Source organism: Macaca thibetana, chromosome 13, assembly GCF_024542745.1.
Source record: "Macaca thibetana thibetana isolate TM-01 chromosome 13, ASM2454274v1, whole genome shotgun sequence".
In the NCBI taxonomy this organism is placed as follows: Eukaryota; Metazoa; Chordata; class Mammalia; order Primates; family Cercopithecidae; genus Macaca; species Macaca thibetana.
The window spans coordinates 59,253,466-59,277,921 of NC_065590.1; the positions used below are offsets into that span (position 1 = coordinate 59,253,466).

General features: G+C 38.6%; 2 protein-coding genes across 15 annotated transcripts in view; both read left to right on the plus strand.

Moving 5' to 3' along the window:
* Positions 1 to 24,456, plus strand: part of CALM2 (calmodulin 2) — a 1,210,617-nt gene that overhangs the window by 497,888 nt on the left and 688,273 nt on the right. The window lies entirely within an intron of this gene.
* The window catches only part of FBXO11 (F-box protein 11), a 100,782-nt gene that overhangs the window by 74,989 nt on the left and 1,337 nt on the right, over positions 1 to 24,456 (plus strand). For all 3 annotated transcript variants that reach the window (XM_050754862.1, XM_050754863.1, XM_050754864.1), the window contains exons 9-22: positions 7 to 118; positions 210 to 316; positions 400 to 537; positions 9,514 to 9,731; positions 10,574 to 10,659; positions 12,133 to 12,227; positions 13,507 to 13,629; positions 13,736 to 13,821; positions 18,942 to 19,018; positions 19,426 to 19,569; positions 22,367 to 22,477; positions 23,070 to 23,177; positions 23,503 to 23,611; positions 24,290 to 24,388. In XM_050754862.1, the coding sequence (XP_050610819.1) occupies positions 7 to 118; positions 210 to 316; positions 400 to 537; positions 9,514 to 9,731; positions 10,574 to 10,659; positions 12,133 to 12,227; positions 13,507 to 13,629; positions 13,736 to 13,821; positions 18,942 to 19,018; positions 19,426 to 19,569; positions 22,367 to 22,477; positions 23,070 to 23,177; positions 23,503 to 23,611; positions 24,290 to 24,388 (1,613 nt within the window). The remainder of the gene's footprint in view (positions 1 to 6; positions 119 to 209; positions 317 to 399; positions 538 to 9,513; positions 9,732 to 10,573; positions 10,660 to 12,132; positions 12,228 to 13,506; positions 13,630 to 13,735; positions 13,822 to 18,941; positions 19,019 to 19,425; positions 19,570 to 22,366; positions 22,478 to 23,069; positions 23,178 to 23,502; positions 23,612 to 24,289; positions 24,389 to 24,456) is intronic.

Sequence of the window (24,456 nt, forward strand, 5' to 3'; positions counted from 1 at the left end):
TTTCAGTTTAACCCTGATGACAAATCTGCACAACACCACAATGCACACCACTGCTTAGAGATTACGGTAAATTGTAGCCCTATTATTGATCACTGTATCATCCGAAGTACATGTACAGGTTAGTGTTTTCTTTATCTTTTACAATAAAATTTGGAGTCACTGTATTGTTGCCCAGTAGGTATTTAAATAAATAAATAATTTTTCTACAGTTGGTTCTGCAGTATGTGTTAGTGGTCAAGGAGCATGTCCCACTATCAAGCACTGTAACATCAGCGACTGTGAAAATGTTGGACTGTATATAACAGATCATGCACAGGTATTTTTCAATTTTGTGGGGTTTTTTAAAAAAAAAAAAATTTTAAAGCTCTATTGACGTTTGTTTCTGATTACTTGTTGTAGGGAATATATGAGGATAATGAAATTTCCAATAATGCATTAGCTGGGATTTGGGTTAAAAATCATGGAAACCCAATTATTAGACGGAATCATATTCATCATGGACGTGATGTTGGTGTGTTCACATTTGATCATGGCATGGTAAGAACACTTATTTTTAATAGAAAAACCGACTTCTGCATCCGTTAAATTTCAAGTATGTTTCAGCATTATTTTCTCATCACCAAATTATCTGAATTGAGGCGTATAGGTTTAAAAGCAATTTCAGCATTATATTTTAAAATCAATATGCAATATTTACTCTGTAAATTTATGCATCAAACATATCCATGTAGAGGTGATAGCGTTCTTAGGCAATATATGTGATCTTTGAGGGGAGTAAGGTATAACCCGTTAGTTCTCAAATGTGTGTGTGCATAAAAGTCACCCAAAAGCTTTCTGTTTTAATGAAAATTCCTGTATCCTCAGATTTAATAAATCAAAATTTCCAAGGATGGGGCCTAGAATATGTATTTTTAATAAGCACCATAAGTGAATCTAACACAGTTTGTAGGGTATACTTTGAGATATAATGGTTTCATTGTTATTTTGCTTTTCATTTAATTCCTCTTGAAAATTTTTAAACTGGCAGAACTTTAATAGGAGATATAATGATAAAATATCAGTTTTAAAAACGTTATGCAGCAGTTTCATTAGGCATCCTTGTGGAGTATACTGTGTTTTAAATATTACTATATAGTTTTACATAATTTTCTAGAGACATGACTTTTTGAGCTTGAGATCACCATTTCAAAATAATGTTTTGAATGTCTATTCAGATTTTTTTTTCATTTAATGTCAAATTTTCCTTGAGGTAATTGTCAAGTCCTAATACAGCATTAGTAAAATTTTCTGTTGAGGAGTCCGAGATGGGAGAGAGGGTCGTAACATTGTGGCAAATAGGATTATGGTGAGGTTTTGTTGCCTATTATACAACATTAAGCAATCCTAGGAATGTTGGATTCATATATACAAATTTTCAACGACAAAGAAAATTTTTTATTTTCATTATTTGTTCTTTTTGGTTTTTTTGAGACGGAGTTTCACCCTTGTTGCCCAGGCTAGAGTGCAGTGGTGTGATCTCAGCTCATTGCAACCTCCACCTCCTGGTTCAAGCAATTCTCCTCTCTCAGCCTCCCAAGTAGCTGGGATTACAGGCATGCACCACCACATCTGCCTAATTTTGTATTTTTAGTAGAAACAGGGTTTCACCATGTTGGTCAGGCTGATCTTGAACCCCTGGCCTCAAGTGATTCGCCTGCCTCAGCCTCCCAAAGTCCTGGGATTACAGGCATGAGCTGCCGCATCTGGCCAATGCAGAATTCTTTTTTGAAATAAACTAGACCATGGCTGGGTGCAGTGGTTCACACCTGTGATCCCAGCACTTTGGGAGGACAAGGCAGTTGTATCGCTTGGGCTCAGGAGTTCAAAACCAGCCTGGACAACATGGTGAAACTCCTTCTCTACAAAAAAATACAAAAATTAGCTGGGCATGGTAGCTCACACCTGTAGTCCCAGCTACTTGGGGGGCTGAGACTGGAGGATCGCTTGAGCCCAGGAGGCAGAGGTTGCAGTGAGCCAAGATGTTAAGATGTGTGCCATTGCATGGGATTTCAGGCGTGAGCCACCACGCTTGGCCAAGTTCATCATTTTTGAAAGACCTCTGGTGTTGGATGGTCCCTTATTAAAATTCACCATAGTAAGTTACTCCTCATCACACACATGCTCCTATACCATTTTAAAGAATAGATTTGGGCTTGTAAATATTACAGCATTTTTAAAAATAAGTCTAGGCAATGCTATAGGTAGATATTTCCATTAAGGATTAATGAGATTTATAAATTTTAAGATTTATAAAGTATTTCAACCTATCCCCACCCCATCATTTTTATTTTTATTTTGCAAAGGTTTAAAACATTTGCATTCCTACAGTTATTGGTCTATATTTATTCTGTATTTATTTATCATTTGTTATTTTATCATGGTTTCTCCATGCTTGAATTTTAAAATTTTGACTCATTCTTGGTATGGCTAGGTTTTGTCATCCAGTCTTTTTTTTTTTTTTTTTTTAAAGAAAGGCTTATGGATATTATAGCTTGAATTCTTGCCATGTGAGAATCACTATCCATTGCGTTTTAACTTAGCTGAGTTTATTTCTTTCCCTCACGATTCTGTAGACATTTTTCTATTCTAGCATTGAGCATGGCTGAGAACTCTGAGATCACACTGGGTTTTATTCTTTCTTCTTTGCTTGAAAGATTGCTCTTCTACCTCAGTATCCATATTTTGGCTTTTGTTGATGTCGTATTGTTTTACTATTTTTCTGTTCCATATGTTCCTTTCTTTAGAAACTTAGCTATCTTTCTTGTTATTTATATTGCTATGTTCTGTTCTGTTTAGTGTTGTGTGAGTTCCTCAAATCCGTGTTCCTTACCACGTCTCTGTAGTTCGTTTTTCTACTGTTATTTTGGTTCCAGTGTGGGTCTTGCCTTTAATTTTTACATTTTTTAATGAAATTTTTCTAGCATACACCAAAGTAGAGAGAATAATATAATGACTCTCCAGGTACCTATTGTCTGCCTTCAACAACTATCATTTCATGGCCAGTTTTGTTTAATCTATACCTCATGTGTCTTACAACCTTCTTTACACTCTGGTTTATTTTGAAGTAAATACCAGACTTCATCATCTCTTGTAAATATTTTACCATATGTCTTTAAAAGATGGGTGGTTTTTTTTTTCTTTCCCATAACCATAATGCTAATTCACTCCTCAATAATTAGGAATAATTCCTTAATATCATCAAATTTTGTGTTAATGTTCACAGTTCTCCAGTTGTTTTTTGTTTGTTTAATATTCAATTTAATGCAGAGTTGTTACTTTTGTAAAATAAGATTAAAATGTCATAGCAGGCCAGGCGTGGTGGCTTATGCCTGTAATCCCAGCGCTTTGGGAGGCTGAGCAAGTGGATCACCTGAGGTCAGGAATTCAAGAACAGCCTGGCCAATATGGTGAAACCCTGTCTCTACTAAAAATACATAAATTAGCCAAGCGTGTTGGTGCATGTCTCTAGTCCCAGCTACTCAAGAGGCTAAGGCAGGAGAATCACTTGAATCCAGGAGGCAGAGGTTGCAGTGAGCCGAGATCGCACCACTGCACTCCAGCCTGGGTGACAGAGCAAGACTCTGTCTCAAAAAATGAATGAATGAATGAATGAAGTGTCATAGCAGTGCCAAATGGCTATAAAATTTTTTGAGGCTGGGTGCGGTGGGTCACGCCTGTAATCCTAACGCTTTGGGAGGACAAGGTAGGCAGATCACTTCAGCCCAGGAATTCAAGACCAGCTTGGCCAACACAGTGAAACACTGCCATGTGGTGGCATGTGCCTGTAATCCCAGCTTCTCGGGAGGTTGAGGTATGAGAATCACTTGAAGTGGGGAGGTGGGAGGCAGAGGTTGCAGTGAGCCAACATCATGCCACTGCACTCCACCCTGGGCGACAGAGGAGTGAGACTCTGTCCAAAAAATAAAAAAATACATGGCATATTAATGCCATTGGATTTCATCACTTTAGAAGATAATAATAAGCTAAGCTTATTATAGCCTTTAGTTACTTGGGGAAAACTATACTTCACTGAAAGTCTAAGGTACTAACATTGGTTAGCTCACAGCACCCTCCTCTTACACAGATTTCACAGTATTTGGTAAGTGTTTTTATAGATTAGAGTTGTGGAAGTTTATTTCAATGAAGATAGCATTTTTCTCTTTTTTTAATCTGGAGAGTTTCTTGTGAAACTCTTGAATGCCTTTTATTTTGTCTTTTTTTTTTGAGACAGAGTCTCACTCTGTCGCCCAGGCTGGTGTGCTGTGGTGCGATCGTGGCTCACTATAACCTCCACCTTCCAGGCTTCAGGCAATTCTCATGCCTCAGTCTCCCGAGTAGGTGGGATTACAGATGCCTGCCACCACGCACAGCTAACTTTTGTATTTTTAGTAGAGACGGGGTTTCACCATGTTGGCCAGGATGGTCTAGAGCTCCTGACCTCAAGAGATCCACTGTGCCTGGCCTACTTTGTCATATTTAATAAAGAATGTTTTACTTCAAAAAATTTATACATGTTGGGGACTTTTGTGGTTTGCATTAAAAGACAAAGCAGAGGCTGGGCACAGTGGCTCACACCTGTAATGCCAGCACTTTGGGAGGTCGAGGCAGGAGGATGCATGAGCCCAAGAGTTTGAGACAGACCCTATCTCTACTAAAGAAATGTTACAAAAATTGGCTGGGCATGGTGGCACACACCTATAGTCCTAGCTACTTGGAAGGTTGAGGCAAGAGGATTGATTGAGCCCAGGAGTTCAAGGTTGTAATGAGCTGTGATAGCTCCAGCTTGGGTGACAGGGAGATTCCTGTCTTCTTAAAAAAAAATTTTCGGCCGGGCTTGGTAGCTCTGTAATCCCAGCGCTTTGGGAGGCCGAGGCTGGTGGATCACTTGAGGCCAGGAGTTCGAGACTAGCCTGGCCAAAATGGCAAAACCCCATCTCTACTAAAAATACAAAAATTAGCTGGGTATGGTGGCACCCGCCTGTGATCCCAGCTACTTTGGAGGCTGAGGCATGAGAATTGCTTGAACCTGGGATTTGGAGGTTGCAGTGAGCCAATATCACACCACTGCACTCCAGCCTGGGAGACAGTGAAACGCCACCTCAAAAAAAAAAAAAATTCTAATTTCTTACAGTTCTGTATTATTGAATTATTTTGCACTAGAGGTATCTCTTAACAAAATGGTTGCATTTTATTAAAATACATCTTGAAGCAGGCCCGGCTCAGTGGCTCATGCCTATTATCCCAGCACTTCAGGAAGCCGAGGGAAGCAGATCACTTGAGGTCAGGAATTCCAGACCAGCCTGGCCAACATAGTGAAACCCCATCTCTACTAAAAATACAAACATTAGCTGGGCGTGGTGGCTCACACCTGAAGTCCCAGCTCCTCGGGAGACTGAGGCAGGAGAATCACTTGAACCCAGGAGGCACAGGTTGCAGTGAGCCAAGATTGCACCACTGCACTCTAGCCTGGGTGACAGAGAGAGACTCCGTCCCCACCCACCCCCCCAAAAAAATAAAACTTGAAACAAAATTACATTAACTGAATCCATAATAAAGATAAGTTTCCTTGCAAAATTATAAAACTATAAGTCAATCAATCTTTGTCATTTCTAAAGGTGGTAAAATCATAGTTGTGGCAATGTAGAGGCTTCTCATTTTAAGGTCATTGAGAAAAGATAACTTTTTGCTGCTTTGTTTTCTTAAAAGTTACTCTGAAACAAAAGATACAGATTATAAACTCCATATTTGATAGAATTAGGTGACATTTTTAATCCTTAACCTAAATTATTAATACAATGTGGTAAATGACTGCATGCCTGTAACCAGGGCAGCCAACCAGATTGGAGCAGGTTAAAGGTCTAGTAAAGCTGTTCAGGAAGATAAATTGGTAAGCCTAATATAAATGTAAATGTTTTAAGAGGTGATTTACAGGAGGTGATGCAGGAGAATTGCTTGAACTCGGGAGGCAGAGGTTGCAGTGAGCTAAGAGTGGGCCACTGCACTCCATCCTGGGCAACAGAGTGAGACTCTGTCTCAAGAAAATAAAAAGAGAAGTGATTTGGACAACTGGCAGCAAGTTTAGGATAGCTAGAAAGCTAAGCAAAGGAGAAAAAAAATCTAAAAAATTGTGCAGCAAAGAATATCTAGTCATATTTTATGGCTCAACTCTGAATAGCACACTAATCTAACCAAAATTAAGGTACAGCTACACTCAAAGGTTACAGTGTGTGGCCGGGCGCGGTGGCTCAAGCCTGTAATCCCAGCACTTTGGGAGGCCGAGACGGGCGGATCACGAGGTCAGCAGATCGAGACCATCCTGGCTAACCCGGTGAAACCCCGTCTCTACTAAAAAGTACAAAAAACTAGCCGGGCAAGGTGGCGGGCGCTTGTAGTCCCAGCTACTCGGGAGGCTGAGGCAGGAGAATGGCGTAAACCCGGGAGGCGGAGCTTGCAGTGAGCTGCGATCCGGCCACTGCATTCCAGCCTGGGCGACAGAGCGAGACTCTGTCTCAAAAAAAAAAAAAAAAAAAAAAAAAGATACAGTGTGTGAGTATATATTGTGGGGGATAGAGAGGTAGGAGAGCTAAATTCTACTCTCCCATAATAGAAGTCAGTGGATAATACCTAAAACTGGGAAGTCAAGATTTGGTAACACAGTGTGTTACTTAATAAGATAGAGGTGAATCAAAAGAATCAGCTAAAAGAATTAAAAGTGGGGGCCTCTGGATAAAGGAAATGAGGGAGAGGGCTGCTATTTGCCTTAAAAAACTTGTGCATCTAGTTGAGTCTCTTAACTATGAAAAATCAAAACCTAAAGAAAACAAAAAGATTATCCCTTGCATTTGAATACTGTTTAGTCAGTGTATATCAATTTTTTTTTTTTTTTTTTTTGCTGGATCACTGCACTCAGAGATAACCACATTTTGCTTGCAGCGCTGTAAAAGTTTACCACTCAGATTTGTCAGCCTGGCATGGTGGCTCACACCTGTAATCCCAGCACTTTGAGAGGCCAAGGTGGGAGGATTGCTTGAGGCTGAAAGTTTGAGACCAGCCTGGGCAACATGATGAAACTCCATCTCTACTAAAAACACAAAAATTGACCAGGCTTGGTGCCATGCACCTGTGGTCTTATCTGCTTGGGAGGTTGAGTGGGGAGGATCATTTGAGCCCGGGAGGTTAAGGCTTCAGTGAGTGATTGCACCCTTGCACTCCAACCCAGGCAACAAAGTGAGAACCTGTGTCTAAAAAACAAAAAAAACAAACAAACAAAAATCCACCAGATGTGTCATTCAACTCCTGGCAGAGAGAGACTAAGAGTTAAACTAATTGTGCTCCCTCCTCTCCTCATGGGTGAAAACATCTGAAATGGTGAATAATCCTAATCTAATATTAAGGTCTCTTTGTCTAGCCTCTTTTTGTTTTTTTGATGGTCAGTTTTGCCATAACAGTGTATTTATACACGCAGTGTGTATTCACTTTTATTCTGTATGAAATCAAAGAAGTTGTTTTATATTTGAAGGTGCTATCTTATATATAGCCCCTGATTTGTTTTATAAAAAGAATAAGATTATAATTCAAATGTAGAGAGATAATTTATAGATAATTTGTTCTTTATTAGAAAATGAAATCTGAAAACTACTTCTGTATGTTATTCTTAGAGGCCTGTTTTCTTGAAGAGTTAAACATGTAGTATACTAGAGTATTCAGAATATCACCTTTTTAACCTCTACTAAATTTGGCAAAAAATTCATCAAATCCTGTTTGAGTACTTACTGTGTGTAAAGTCTTACATACATGCTCCAGAAGTTAGAATAGTCCAGACAGGAGCTTACGATGGGGTAGAAATGGACATATATAAATATAGAAATAATATAAGGCAATACATGAAAGTAACATTAGAAAAATACTTAGTGCTAAAGGGATTTTAAAGAGGAAAGAGATTAAGCACATTCAGTTTTTTCTTAATACAGTCTGCATTGAGTCTTCGGCCTTAGGATATCAGAATTATGGTAACTTCCATTATCATTATAAAAGTAAAACATGTACATTATATAGGAAATTTAAGAAATTCAAAGTATGAAGAAAGACATAATTATCCATAATTCCACCACTCATAATCATCTCACATTTTTGTTCCATCCTTCAAATTTCCTTTAAACAAAATTGAGATTATACATAATGTATACTACTTTAAAACTTGTTCTTTTCATTTAACTTGTATAGGATGAACATAAGTCTTCAAAAACATTGTATTTAGCCAGTTCTCTATTATTGGGCTAAGGTGAAATTTTTTTTTAAATTGCTCTTATTGTAGGACTCTGTGTTCTTTGGTCAACCTTTATTTATTTTTGAGACTCTCGCCCAGGCGGGAGTGTGATGGTGTGATTACAGCTCACTGCAGCCTCAACCTGCCAGGCTCAAACAATCCTCCCACCTCAGCCTCCCGAATAACTAGGCCTATAGGCACATGCCACCACACCTGTATTTTGTTTTTCATTTTTTCTGTAGACACGACATCTCACTATGTTACCCAGGCTGGTCTTGAGCTTCTAGGCTCAAGCAGTCCTCCCTGATCGACCTTCCAAAGTGCTGGGAGGCCCAGCCACAACTTTTAGAAGCTGACTTGTTGGTACATTTTTAAGGGAGCCAGGGTTTATATTCTTAATGACTTTAACCTTTTGTTGAAGGATATATACTTACTAGTTAATAGTATTCATCTACATTTATTGAATAGATCTTTTGCTGTTTTTTCTTCGTGCCTTTGAGTGTACTTGGACTTATTAGTGAGAATGTATAGTTCTTTGTTTTGCTAAAACATTTAAATCATTAGCCAGGCATGGTGGTGTGTGCCTTTCTATAGTCCTAGCTACTCAGGAGGCTGAGGCGGGAGGATTGCTTGAGTCCAGGAGTTTGAGGCTGCATGAGCTAAGATTGTGCTGCTGTACTCCAGCCCAGACAACAGAATGAGACCTTGTCTGTTAAAAAAAAAAAAAAAAATTTAACTTTTTCTTTCCATGATTATTACCTGAAGCTTAGTGTATGTACCTGTTTTTTATTCTTACTCTTAAACTTTTTTTTTTTTTTTTTGAGACGGAACGTCGCTCTTATCACCCAGGCTGGAGTGTGGTGGCACAGTCTCAGCTCACTGCAACCTCTGACTCCCGGGTTCAAGCAGTTCTCCTGCCTCAGCCTCCCAGGTAGCTGGGATTACAGGTGTGAGCCACCACACCCAGCTAATTTTTGTATTTTTAGTAGAGACGGGGTTTCACCATGTTGGCCAGGCTGGTCTTCTCCTGACCTCAGGTGATCCACCTTCCTCGGGCTCCCAAAGTGCTGGTTTACAGGCGTGAGTCACCACGCCCAGCCTTAAATGTTTCTAATAATTTTTAGGTATGCATTGAAATGTTTTTTAAATGGCATTTCTTTTTTTGTAAAGTAGCCTTTACCTGCAGATTTAATTTCTGTATTTTTCAGGGTTACTTTGAAAGTTGCAACATACACAGAAATAGGATAGCAGGCTTTGAAGTAAAAGCCTATGCTAACCCCACAGTGGTTCGATGTGAAATTCACCATGGACAGACTGGAGGAATATATGTCCATGAAAAAGGAAGAGGACAATTCATAGAGAATAAAATCTATGCAAACAACTTTGCAGGTGTATGGATTACCTCAAATAGCGACCCAACAATAAGGTATTTACATATAATTATGGGTGAAAATTACTTTTTCACTTCAAGGTTTGTCTTAAAAGTCAAGATACTGAGCTTTAACTCTTGAAAGTTTTTGTTAGACATCTGACTACTATAAAATAGATTTTCCTAGTAAAAGTCTGTGCATCTGAATGAGCCATAGCTATTGCAGATTTATTTTTTAGTGTTTTTTGTTTTTGCTTTTGTTTTAGTGATATAAGCCATCTGTGATATTATTTTATGAAAAATGCAAATGCTGTGATTTTTATTTTAAATTCATCAAACTGCATTATAGATGAATAAATAGGGCTATTACCTCCCCATGGAGCTTGAAGGACTTTATCTTTTTTTCTGATAGTTAGCAAATAGAATAACTCAGGAAAAATATCTCAAAGATTCTTGACCAAAAAGACTAAAATTATCAAAAAGTCAAAAATGCAAGCTGTCATTTTCCCTTAATAAGCCAGAATTGTAGAACCAGAGCTATTATAATTTAATCAAACACTATGAATTATTTTTGTCAAATTTTATTTTCCACTGGCTTTATGGAAGTTAGATTTTGGGATTTCCATTTTGTTAATATTCATCAAATGTTTCTAGATCAGCTAAAAAATTGTTTTGAATGTATTAGCTGTTTTGAGGGGAATTTTTAAGAATGCCACATACGTTCTCTCAAATAGTAGTTTGACTTTTCCAAAGTCTTAGGCCTTAGAAATAACTAAGAAATTGAGGCCTTAGAAGTTGTATAATTTGTTACATGACCATGAGGGGCCTTTACAATTATATAAAACAAGTAAGTTTGGCTGAATAGATGTCTTCTTTTTTATTATTTCACATAATTATAGGGGAAATTCTATATTTAATGGAAATCAAGGAGGAGTTTACATCTTTGGTGATGGACGAGGCCTTATTGAAGGAAATGACATTTATGGTAAGCGTATGGTTTTATTCTATAAAACTTAGATTGATATGTCTTTTTGATATTAGCAAAATGATGGAACATTTTGAAACTACCCAAGTGGAAGCACTGATCCAGCTTCTTTAATTTTTTTTTTTTTTTTTTTTTTTAAAGAGATGAGGTCTTACTCTCTTGTGCAGACTGGAGCACAGTAGCACAAACATGGCTCACAGCAGCCTCAGACTTCTGGGCTCAAAGCGATCTTCCTGCCTCAGCCTCCCTGGTAGCTAGGACTATAGGCATGTGCTACCATGCCCCACTCATTTATTTGTGGAGGCCGGATCTTGCCATGTTGCCTGGGCTGGTCTTGAACTCCCGGCCTCAGGTGATCTTCCCGCCTTGGTCTCCCAAAATTCTGGGATTGCAGGTGTGAGTCTCATGCACTGCCATTTATTTATTTATTGTTGTTGTTGTTGTTGTTGTTGTTGTTGAGACAGAATCTCACTCTGTTGCCTAGGCTGGAGTGCAGCGATACAATCTTGGCTCACGGCAACCTCTGCCTCCCAAGTTCAAGCGATTCTCATGCCTCAGCCTCCAGAGTAGCTGGGATTACAGGTGCATGCTACCATGCCCGGCTCAATTTTGCCTTTTTAATAGAGATGGGTTTTGCCATGTTGACCAGGCTGGTCTCGAACTCCTGGCCTCAAGTGATCTGCCTGTTTCAGCGTCAGCCTCCCAGATTGTTGGGATTACAGGTATAAGCCACCACGCCCAGCCTAAATTCTTAATAAAGATTATTCTGTGATATTTATTCACAGGCACTATGCCAGATACCAGGGATGAAAATATAAATTAGACCTTAGTCCCAAGGTGTATCTGCAGTTTCCATAGTTTCACTCTGTTGTTTAATAGTTAATAAATTATTTCTGTGGTAGTTTAATATACTTTGTACTAATTAAAGAAAGAAAATGTGTATTCCTCTTTAAAGTTTTAGGAACATTAAATCAGCAAACAATCAGTAGATATCTGTGTGTCTGACACCAATATGTGCCTGGGCTTTCGCTTCTGGTAACACTAACCTGGTTAATATTTACATAAAGCTTTACTAAGTGTCAGGCGCTCTGCTGAGCATCTTAAACTGAGTTAACTCATATATTCACATCAACACTGTGAGGTAGATACCATTAAATATTGATCATGATACTGAGGCACAAAGATACTTACTGATCAGTATACAGAGGCACAAAGAGGTTAAATTACTTATTCAGGATCACACAGGAAGTAGAATTCATGAGATTCTAAATGTGTCAGCTCGGCTCCAGAGTCTCCACTATGCTATACTGCCTGCAGCTCTTTGCATTATTTACACTACTAGTTCTCTTAATATTGTCTTGTAATGGTCACTACAATTCTAGTGTAAGAATTTTAACCACTACCTAATGTAAAACCCTTACTGTATTCCCCAGGCTCACAAATGTTGACATTGTAACTTTTATTTTTAAATAGGCAATGCATTAGCAGGAATACAAATTAGGACAAACAGTTGTCCAATTGTTCGGCATAACAAAATTCATGATGGCCAGCATGGTGGGATTTATGTGGTAAGTTAATGTATATGGTTCTATAAACTCATGCATCAAAACCAGGGAGATAAAGGGTTTCTCTTTAAGCTTTTAGATAGGCCATATTCAACTTTTGAAGTATGAATTCATGACTGTCATTAATGTTAAACGGTAAATAACATTCTTGTTCTCCCTGCCAGTATCTTAATGACTTCTGATTTTATAGTTCGTGTTGAATTATGTAAAATTTAATCAGCAGCTGACTAAATTTAGGCATAAGAGATACACCTTTTTATTAAAGTCTGTATTATTGGCAATATGGGATAACCTCAGCAGCAATTCATTTGCAGTCTATTATATTTGTTACACCAGAATTTTACGAGTATGACTACTGTATGAGTCTCTGAAGTTCTGCCACTTTTTTCATTTAAATTTATGTTAAAATATAATTAACTTTCAAAATTTTGAAACCTGTGTTAATCATCTTTGCTCATGGTATCTAAACTTTTGCAAGTGATTCAAGTAAGAAAATGTAGGAAATTTCAAAAAGGTCCTTATGTTATACAAGGCATGACTTTTAATTTTCATTTATGGTTCTAGAGATGCACATGTCCTCAATTATTTGCTAAAAGTAAAAATTTTGTGAATATGAAGCCATATAATTTTGAATTGATTTCACCAGAAATATGTTTGAAGTAACTGTTTGTTTATTACTAAATGAGAGGTCGTTAGTTACACATCCTAGGGTGAATTTATTTTGCTAAAGAAAATTGAATGCTGCTACTGCTCTTACTGTGATATTAAAAGTATAAAACCACTTAAAGCACAGTATAAAATTTTTGAAAGCTTAAAACTCAGGTAGAGGCTACATAAAAAGAATGTTGGCCGGGCACGGTGGCTCACACCCACAACTTTGGGAGGCTGAGGCGGGTGGATCACGAGGTCAGGAGTTCAGGACCACCCTGGCCAAGATGGTGAAACACCGGCTCTACTAAAAATACAAAAATTAGCTGGGCGTGGTGGCGGGCGCCTGTAATCCTAGCTACTCAGGAGGCTGAGGCAGAGAATTGCTTGAACCCGGGAGGCGAAGGTTGCAGTGAGACGAGATCGCGCCACTGCACTCCCGCCTGGGCGACAGAGCGAGACTCCATCTCAAAAAAAAAAAAAAAAAAAAAAAAAAAAGAATGTTGCCATTACCTCCTTACTCAGATGAAAAAACAAAATGGAAATTTTTTTAACTGTCTATAAAGGGGGTAACAGGCTATAAACACCTTGCTTATAGAAGATATGTATTATAACCAGTGTAACTTTTATTTAGCATGAAAAGGGACAAGGAGTAATAGAAGAGAATGAAGTTTATAGTAACACTCTGGCTGGAGTCTGGGTGACAACTGGCAGCACTCCAGTACTGAGAAGAAACCGGATACACAGTGGCAAGCAGGTAGGATTAGCCTGGGCTCTTGGATGGGAAATATATTGTTTTGTAAATAATTGTCCCTTGAAAAAGCTTTTTTTTTTTTTTTTTTTTTTTTTTTTTTAAATTTTAGGTTGGTGTTTATTTTTATGACAATGGACACGGAGTGCTAGAAGACAATGATATCTATAATCACATGTATTCAGGGGTTCAGATAAGGTAAATGTTTTCACATTTGGCTTTCTTTTGGGAGGGAATTAGGAGTATGTAGGGTGTGAGAAAAAATTTGCTTATTGTTTAATGCCCAATCTTTATCCCCCTGTTTTTTATATATATATATATTCACATTCTTAAAATAATCTTGACTTAAATTGTCAGAATGTAGCTTTCCTTGGTCTAGGTGAGGACAGAAGCCAGTGGTACATGGGCCATAAGAGCTCACTTGCACCATTCCGCTTTCCACTGTAAGAGTCACATCAGCTGCCAATATAATCCTTCATACTTCGAGAGTGGAAGTCTGTATTAAAATACTTGTGCATTATGCCTGGCATATCATTGGCACTCAATAAACTGAAGCTTCTGATTTATGGTATTTCTTTAAAATTAATAGTTTTTGATAAGCTTCTAATATTTTAAGTTTTTGGAACTCTAACAGTCCTAATGATCATACACTGGCATACCTCTGTTTATTACACTTTACAGTTTATTGTGCTTCACAGATACTGTGTTTGGTTTTTTTTGTTTTGTTTTGTTTTGTTTTGTTTTTTTACAAATTGAAGGTTTGTGGCAACCCTGTGTTGAGCAGATCTCTCAGTGACGTTTTTTTCCAGCAGCATATCTGCTCCCTCTCTGTCTCATTTTTATAATTCTTAGAGTACTTCAGATTTTTTCATTATCATTATATCTCTATGGTGATTTCTGATCAGTGATTCAGTGATTTTTTTTTTTTTTTTTGAGATTGAGTTTCACTCTTGTTGCTCAGGCTGGAGTGCAATGGCACGATCTCAGCTTACCGCAACCTCCACCTCCTGGGTTCAAGTGATTCTCCTTCTCCTGCCTCAGCCTTCCAAGTGGCTTGGATTACAGGCATGCGCCACCATGCCCGGTTGACTTTGTATTTTTAATAGAGACAGGGTTTCCACATTGGTCAGGCTGATCTCAAACTCCCGACCTCAGGTGATTCGCCCGCCTCGGCCTCCCAAAGTGCTGGGATCACAGGTGTGAGCCATCGCACCCACCCTGATCAGTGATCTTTGATGTTACTATTGTGATTGTTTTGGGATGCCGTTAACTGAGCCCAGGACAACAAACTTAATCTGTAAATGTTGTGTGTGTTCTGACTGTTCCACCAAGCAGCCATTCCTGTCTCTGTCCCTCTCCTCAGGCTTGCCTATTGCCTTGAGACACAACAGTATCGAAATTAGGCCAATTAGTAATCCTAAAATGGCCTCTATAAGTGTTGAAGTGAAAGGAAGAGTTGCATATCTCTCTCTTTAAATCAAAAGCTAGAAATGATTACGGTTAGTGAGGAAAGTATGTCAAAAGCCTGAATAGGCCAAAAGCTAGGCCTCTTGTCCAGTTAGCTAAGTTGTGAATGCAAAGGAAAAGTCCTAGAAAAAAATTAAAAATGCTATTCCAGTAAACACACGAATGATAAGAAAGCAAAGCAAAACAACCTTATTGGCTTAGTTTCTCAGGGTTCAAAGCAAAATAATAAAACAACAAAAAAATTGACTTATGCTGATATGGAGAATGTTTTAGTGATCTGGATAGAAGATCAAACCAGCCACAATATTCCCTTAAGCCAATTCCTAATACAGAGCAAGGCCCCAACTCTCTTCAGTTCTACGAAGGCTGAAAGAAGTGAAGAAGCTGCAGAAGAAAAGTTTTAAGCTAGCAGAGGTTGATTCGTGAGGTTTAAGAAAAAAAACTAAGTGCAAGGTGAAGCAGCAAATGCTGAGATAGAAGCTACAGAAAGTTATCCCAGAAGATACAGCTAAGATCATTGTTGAAGGTGGCTACACTAAACAGATTTCGGTGTAAACTCAATAGCTTTATATTGGAAGAAGAAACATCCAGGACGTTCATAGCTAGAGGGGAGAAGTCAATGCCTGACTTCAAAGGGCACGCCGATCTCTTGTTAAGGATTGGTTCAGCTGATGACTTTAAGTTGCCAGCAGTGCTCATTTACCATTCTGAAAACCCTAGGGCCCTTAAGAATGATGCTAAATCTACTCTGCCTGTGCTCTATAAAGGGAACAACAAATCATGGATGATAGCACATGAATTTACAGTACAGTTTACTGAATATGTTAAGTCCACAAAACATATCATAAAGGAAACAACAAATCATGGATGATAGCACATGAATTTACAGTACAGTTTACTGAATATGTTAAGTCCACTATTGAGATCTAGTGCTCAGAAAAAAATACTTCAAAATATTACTGCTCATTGACAATGCACCCAGTAACCCAAGAATTCTGATGCAGATGTACAAGGAGATTAGATTAATGTTGTTTTCATGCCTGCTAATACAGCATCCATCCCACAGTGCATGGATCAAGGAGTAATTTCAATTTTTAAGTCTTTTTATATAAGAAATTATTTTTAGAAAGCAGTAGTTGCCATAAATAGTGATTCCTCTGATGAATCTGGGCAAAGTAAATTGAAAACCTCTGGATTCACCATTCCAGATTTCATTAAGAACATTCATGATTCCTGGGAGGAGATCTGAAAAAGTGCTGTAATCCAAGCATTTTGGGAGGCTGAGGTGGAAGGATCACCTGAGGCCAGGAGTCCAAGACCAGCCTGCACAACATAGTGAAACCCTGTCTTTGTAAAAGATAGAAAAAATTAGCTAGGCATGATGGCATGCACCTGTGGTCCCAGCTACCCAGAAGGCTGAGGTGGGAGGATTGCTTGAGCCCAGGAAGTCGAGGCTGCAGTGAGCTATGATCATACCACTGTGCTTCAGCCTGGATGACTGAGTGAGACCCTGTCTCAAAAAAAAAAAAAAAAAAAATTCCAGTTATGCCCTGAGCTAAATGTTGAGCTTTTCTGCCCAGAAAGGGCTAAGTTCTAGTACTAGCAGGGGTGCAACCCAAGGGGTGGCCAGGGTTCTCACCACCCCTGGCCATGAGGCAGGCTGGTCTAGACAGCAGGGGGATGTTTTCAGGGCTGAAGTTCCCCCCCCACCTAGTCCTGAACACATCAGGTGCTGGAGCACCTGTGTTCCCATGAGGCCAGCATGGGCCACGCATGACTTCAAAAGGTCCTCGAGGCTCGACTAAGTGCGCCAGTTTCATTCTGAACATGCTGCTCTAAAACACATCCCTGCTGAGCCACAGGAGGATCAGATATTGTGAGCTTCTGGCCTGTTGATGCTCAAGAGCTGGGGCGTGCAGGGAAAACTCCAGAACTTCTAACTCTTGCTAACCTTACATCTGGGATTCTTAACGCCCTCAGCTGAAGAACTCGATGAACTTCAGCTTTGAAGAGGTTCTTCTAACACTTGGCCAATTTCAGCCAGGCTTTGCTAAAGTTCTCTGAAATTGGGGGACTGAAAGCCAGTTACTTGGATCACAAATTACCTGTGAAATCTGCAAGGACCTGCTGTCAGGGCTCATTAAACCCCGAAGTATGGCACCTTGGCATACAGACTACTATGACCCAGAGGAGACTGGAAGGCCTCAGAAGCCAGGTCTTTGTCCTTCCCTCCTGGTTCCTGCCCCCTTTTCTCCTCCAAATTGAGTCCCAGAAGCCAGAATTCTTTTTCCCCAAAGCAGGTCTTAGAAACTAGAATTCTTTTCTCTCAAAGCCAGCCATAAAACCTAGCAAGGTCACTCTTTCCTTTCTCCCTGGAAGATCCTCATTCCCGAGGGGGTCCTGCCCCATACCCAGGGGAAGGGGAATTGTACAGAGTGACTTTGCTGGGTTTCCCTACTCCATCCATCACCGTTAGGCCAGATCCTTTGTGTCCAGTCACATTTCTGCATGGCTGTTCATTCATCAAACCTAAATATAAAAATAAAGGTTTTCATGGCCAGGACAAAAAAAATAATAACAACAACATTAACAGGAGTTTGGAAGAAGTTGATTCCAACCCTCATGGGTGACTAGGGTAGTGTAAGACTTTGGTGGAGGAACTAATTCCAGGCGTGGTAGAAATTGCAAGAGAAGTAGAATTAGAAAATGGAACTTGAAGATGTGACTGAATTGCTGCAACCTCATGATAAAACTTGGACAGATGAGGAGTTGCTTCTTACGGATGAGCAAAGAGTGGTTTTTCTTGAGGTGGAGTCTGTTCCTGTTGAAGATGCTGTGAACATGGATTTAGAATATTGCATAAGCCTGTTAATAAAGTAGTAGCAGGGTTGGCAAGGATTGACAATTTTGAAAGAAATTATACTGTGAGCAAAATGCTATAACAACATTGCATGTAGGAATGCTACAGAGAAATCTTCCATGAAAGGAAATCAGTCTATGTGGCAAATTTGTCTTATTTTAAGAGATTGCCAATTGGTCAGGTGCAGTAGATCATGCCTGTAGTCCTAACACTTTGGGAGACTGAGGCAGGTGGATCACTTGAACCCAGGAGTTTGAGAACAGCCTGAGCAACATGGCAAAACCCATCTCTACAAAAAATACAAAAATTAACTGGGCATGGTGCCATGCACCTGTAGTCCCAGCTACTCGGGAGGCTTAGGCAGGAGGATTGCTTGAGCCCAAGAGTTCGAGGCAGTGAGCTATGATCATGCCACTGCAACTCCAGCCTGGGTGACAGAGCAAGACCCCATCTCTTTTTTATTTTGTTAAACTCTCTGAAGACTCAGATTATTATTAGCATTTTTAGGAATAAAGTATTTTTAAGTTAGGGTATGTACTTTTTTTTAATGAAATGCTATTGCATACTTAATAGACTACAATATAATGTAAACACACTAGGAAACCAAAAAATTCGTGCAACTCTCTTTATTGCCATACTCGCTTTATTATGGTGGTCTGGAACGGAACCTGCAATTATCTCCAAGGTATGCCTGTAATTCATTCCTTCATTTTACGTATGAGGGGAATATATAAGTCACTTAATATAACCCCATTTAGTTTACATGTTAGGAAACTCTATAATAATAATCTGTAGTAAATTATGTTCTGTGGGAAATACAGGATTAAGCAAAATTAAACCACTTTCTTCTTAGGGCATCTTGAAGGACTCTATTGCATAGTTAATTCTTACTATATGACTTACGTGGATTTCTCCACTGTTTACCTCACGTAACATGAGGATATGGGAGTAGAAGCTATTGAAATGATACTATTTTCTATTCTATTCACAGGACTGGAAGCAACCCCAAAATTAGACGCAACAAAATCTGGGGAGGACAGAATGGTGGAATTCTAGTTTATAATTCTGGTATGTTTTATCTGTCATCTTTTTCTCTGTGTTAATAGACTTTAGAAATACACTTTCTAGGCCGGGCACGGTGGCTCATGCCTGTAATCCCAGCACTTTGGGAGGCCGAGACGGGTGGATCACCTGAGGTCAGGAGTTTAAGATCAGCTTGGCCAACATGGTGAAACCCTATCTCTACTAAATATTACAAAAATTAGCTGGGCATGGTGGCACATGCCTGTATTCCCAGCTACTCGGGAGGCTGAGGCAGGAGAATCGCTTAAACCCCGGAAGGCGGAGGTTGCAGTGAGCCGAAATCGCGCCACTGCACTCAGCCTGGCAACAGAGTGAGACTCCCTCTCAAAAAAAAAAAAAGAAAAAAAGAAAGAAATATACCTTCTAGATAACCTACGTTTTTGCATTTATAGGTCTAGGCTGTATAGAAGACAATGAAATATTTGACAATGCAATGGCTGGAGTCTGGATTAAGACAGATAGTAATCCTACACTAAGAAGAAATAAAATCCATGATGGAAGAGATGGTGGCATCTGTATATTTAATGGGGGTCGAGGTATTGTTGTTAATTTTGCATTAGTGAAAAATCCAATTTTCCATTATTCTTCCATATCTCTAATGATCAATGACATTGCTAACTAAGTTATAAATGAGTGAATCTCAAGTCTTTTTTGTTATCAAGTTGAGCTGGTTTAGGAGATAGTGCCTAGTGTTAAGAGACAAATGTTTACAATACTTTTCTTTTCCTTTTGTAGACACTTTGAGTCTGCAGTTGTCAGTAAGCCTTTTTAAAGATAGAATTTGTTTACATTCTCTGGACCTTTTATTCAGAATAGTAATATGATTATAATAAACTTCAAAGTCAAGTTATAGAAATAGGTGTGAGAAATTAATTGATTTGTAAATATTTGAAAATGTCTTTAGTAAACGGGTATTGCTTTTGTAACTGCTTTCACCTGTGTTTGTTGGAGAATGGAATTAATGAAGCCAAGATGTGCCTGGTTTGGTATTCATAAAGGTCAACTCACTTTGCATTAAGGCAAAAGTTCCATAGTGGCTGCCCCTTACAGAGGCATGTATACAGAGATTCACAGAGCTGCCGTAATGCAAATCTGTCACTGTTCCTGAAATGTCAATAACCCAACATTTGTACCTATCTTACATAGAATAGCTAGTTATTACTCTAACATACCAAGATTTAATGAACAAAATTTAATACTACAACCAAGCAGTGATGATCAATTGACAGACTCTCCAGGAGCTTATAATCTAGTAATTCAGTAAAGTAACATAGATACTTTTTACAAAATATAGTGAAGACACAATACAGAATGGTTTATTTGCAAGGTGTTGAGAAACGGTTCATGCAAGTCAAATCACTTTTGAGCTGTCTTGAAAAATGAGTAGATATTTACTGGTAAATGGGTGTGGGAGAGGTGAACAGACCATTCCAGATGTTATTTCACTTTTATTCTTTAAATACTGATTTAAAATCTCTGTACCAACCACTGTCATACAGATGCTAGAGATATAATGCTATATGAAACAGCACTACATCCATAAAATGTATAGTGTGATGGAGTGGAACACATTGTAAACAAAAGTCTAGAGGAAATTGAACACAAGGGAAGAGGTACTGAAAGTTGAGGCTAGAGAAGGGGCAAGGCCCAAATCATGAGGTTTTCTATATGCAGTAAGGAGTTTGGACTCCATTTTAGCAATAGCACTTGAGGTTGTAGTGAAAATAATCAAGATTAGAGACAGGGGCTTGGAATAACTCAGGCAATAAATAATGAGAGCCTAAACTAAAATGATAGCATAAGGGTATGAAAAGGTTGGGGGTGGTGGGACATGTTAATGATATTTAAAAGGACAGAACCAGCTGGGCACAGTGGCTCACACCTGTACTTCCAGCTACTCCAGAGGCTAAGGTAGGAGTATCACTTGAGTCTGGAGTTGGAGACCAGCCTAGGCAATATAGCAAGACCCTATCTCTATAAAAAGGGTGGAACCAACAGGACTGGGTCATTGATTTAATATGGGGGTTGAAAGAAAAGTGAAATATGATGGATACTTGGGATTCTGATTTGGGTGACTACCTTTCACTGAGGTAAGTTATATAGGAGATGGTTTCTGGAAAACAGTAAGGTCAGTTTTTAAACATTGAATCCAAGGTTGTCTTCTGGAATATCCAAATTGGTTATGACCAGAATGTGATTAATTATACTAAGCTAAATGAATAGATACAAGAATTAGCAACAGTGGCTGGGTGTAGTGGCTCACGCCTGTAATCCCAGCACTTTGGGGAGGCCCAGGTGGGTGGATCACTTGAGGTCAGGAGTTTGAGACCAGCCTGGCCAACATGGTGAAATCTAAAAATACAAAAAAAAAAAAAAAAAAAAAAATCGCCAGGTGTGGTGGCAGGTGCTTGTAATCCCAGCTACTTGGGAAGCTGAATCAGAATTGCTTGAACCCGGAAACGGGGGTTGCAGTGAGCCAAGATCGCACCATGGCACTCCAGCCTGGGTGGCAGAGTGAGACTGTCTCAAAAATAAAAAAGCAACAGTGTGTTGTAATAGTTGCAAGATGTAAGATCACCCAAGGAGTATGCAGAGGGAAATGAGAGGGACAGAACCCAGAAATATTAATACCCAGAGAGTGAACAGAATGGACCCCAAGAAGTCCCTGAGTCAGATTTTTCCCACTCATCCAGGGGAAAGTTTAGGTCAGTAATGTGAAATACCAGAGGGGTCACATGTCTACAGAAATAAAACCATGTCTCACATTAAGACAAACAAGTAGGAGGGATATTTTGAAAGGCAAGGTAATGTTAAACTTTATTCTGAAAGTAGTTTGTTAGAGAGAAAGGCAAGATAGGAGTTGTAGTTAACTGACTGGGAACTATGCAGCAGATGAAACTGGAATAAAGGATACTCATCAGGAAATGATTATAGTAATAAAGGCCAGAAATAAGGGCTTGCTTGCCTGAGCTAAAAACAGAGAGGATACAGAGGTTCTAGAAATATTTCAAAGGAATTAACTTTAATTCAGCAATACTCACTGAGAATCAACTGTGTACCTGGCACTGAAGATGAAGTGGTGAGTAAACTTAGACATGGTCCCTGCTATCATGGAGATGGCAGATTGGTCACAATGCTCTTACCTGTCATTTTAGCAATTTTGTTAGATCCTTAATACCTCTGATAATAAACTGTTTTTGGCTGAAAAAATAGCCCTGTGAATTTTACAATGCAGTTAAATAAGAAACTAAAAGCAAACCTAAATACCCCCAAAAACGCTAGTAGAGTCTGTTATATGCATTAGCCTTAATCTAAGGAAATATTTTATTATAGGTCTCCTTGAAGAAAATGATATTTTCAGGAATGCTCAAGCAGGTGTTCTCATCAGCACTAATAGTCATCCAATCTTAAGGAAAAACAGAATATTTGATGGATTTGCTGCAGGTTTGTATTTTCTTTTCTTACCTGTGGCTTATATATAGTTCTGCAAAGTGTTTGATGTGGAGTATATTCATTGTTTTGCTTATTAACTAAAATGTGTAAAGTGTGCTGCTGAAGTGGCTGAATGCCTATTTATTCATTCACTTACGAGAGCACCCAATCAGGTTCTGGATTCTTCTACTATAAGCCAGACTCCTAAGAAATATTGCTGTTATTGCTTAGTCATGATTATGAAACATTTATTGGGATAGAATAAATGCAGGCTTGTATTACCACTAGGAATACAGATAAATTCAATTCTTCAGATGAATTTACCAATTTAAGTCTGCAACAGAAACACAGATGTTAAAATGGATGCAAATGAAATCCAAGTATCATGTATTTAAGACAGGCTAGTGCGAAATTGCGCTTTTGACCATAATCGATAAGTGAATGTTACTGTTGGTGGTTGAAATAAATATCTACATTTTATTCAGTAGACATTGAGGGTTAATGTACTTTTATAAAAGAACCAGTTTACATTTGCATGCTAATTTCAGGTTTTTAAGAAGCAGTATAAAGTGATGTATCTACTTGTTTGTAAATTTTACTTCAGGTATTGAAATTACAAATCACGCAACTGCAACACTAGAAGGCAATCAGATTTTTAACAACCGATTTGGAGGCTTATTTTTAGCATCTGGTGTTAATGTGACAATGAAAGGTATGTTGGAGTCTGTTATACCTATAAATATATGCAGTACGCCATGAAAGATATCAGAGGCCGTTTTATAACTTGATTCCTTATGTCACTCCCCAAGTTAGCAACAATTTAAGAGATTTTGAAAGAAAACAGAGCTTTGGTTCTAAATGGTTGAAGTATCTTATACAAGGAAAATTCTATTCTTAGCTGATTTCTTACAATTCATTGGTTAGCTTCATTTAAAGCTCTTAAAAATAGTGGCTCTTCTGTTAGAATAATCCTGTAATCTTTAGTTTTTAAAATATTAACAGTCCTCTGGATTTTTACTTATTCTTTTTTATTACAGATAACAAAATAATGAACAATCAAGATGCCATAGAAAAGGCTGTTAGTAGAGGCCAATGTTTATATAAAATATCAAGTTATACCAGCTATCCCATGCATGATTTCTACAGGTAACTTAGAAATATATTGTGAGTCCTGAAAAGAGGAAGACTGATTTCCTTTTTAAATTAGCAGTGCCTAGCATTTTTGGCTATTTGCCAGTGTTGAGACTATAACTGAAAATTTTATAATCAATCTACTTAAATATCATGTGTTTAAGACTGTAACTATGGTTAGGCGTGGTGGCTTATGCCCGTAATCCTAGCACTAAACCAGCCTGGGCAACATAGGGAGACCCTGTCTCTACAAAACAAAACAAAGACCATAACTGGAAAAACCTAATACTACAGTAACTGATGTCATGTAACTTATGTTGTGTAACATATTGTTTTCCTAGAAATTTCAGGGTAAAGATGTCAAGTGTTTGATATATCGCAATCACCATGACAGTTTTGACTCTTCACTCCTCCAAATTGATTCAGCCCAGAAAGATTTGAGAGGCTTTTAAAGTGGAAAGAACTGCCTTTATACAACTTACAAATCATCCCTCTTCCCTCAGAAGACAAAGACAGGAAAATCACTTATTCCATTAAAGTTCCTTTTCAGAATTAATCTGGGCTGGAGCCACAAAGAATTTTGTTTTGGTCCTCTTAAAGCCAAAGGTCATAGGGTAATATATAAACAGAATGGAATGTTGTTTTGCATTAATGACATGTTTGAGAAAAGTAATTTAAGCTTTTGCTTTTTAGATGTCATACTTGTAACACCACAGATCGAAATGCCATATGTGTGAACTGCATTAAGAAGTGCCATCAGGGACATGATGTAGAGTTTATTAGACATGATAGGTATGTAGCACACTTGCTTGCTATATTACCCAATTACTTTCCCCCTCACGTTTCTAATTGAGTTTTTA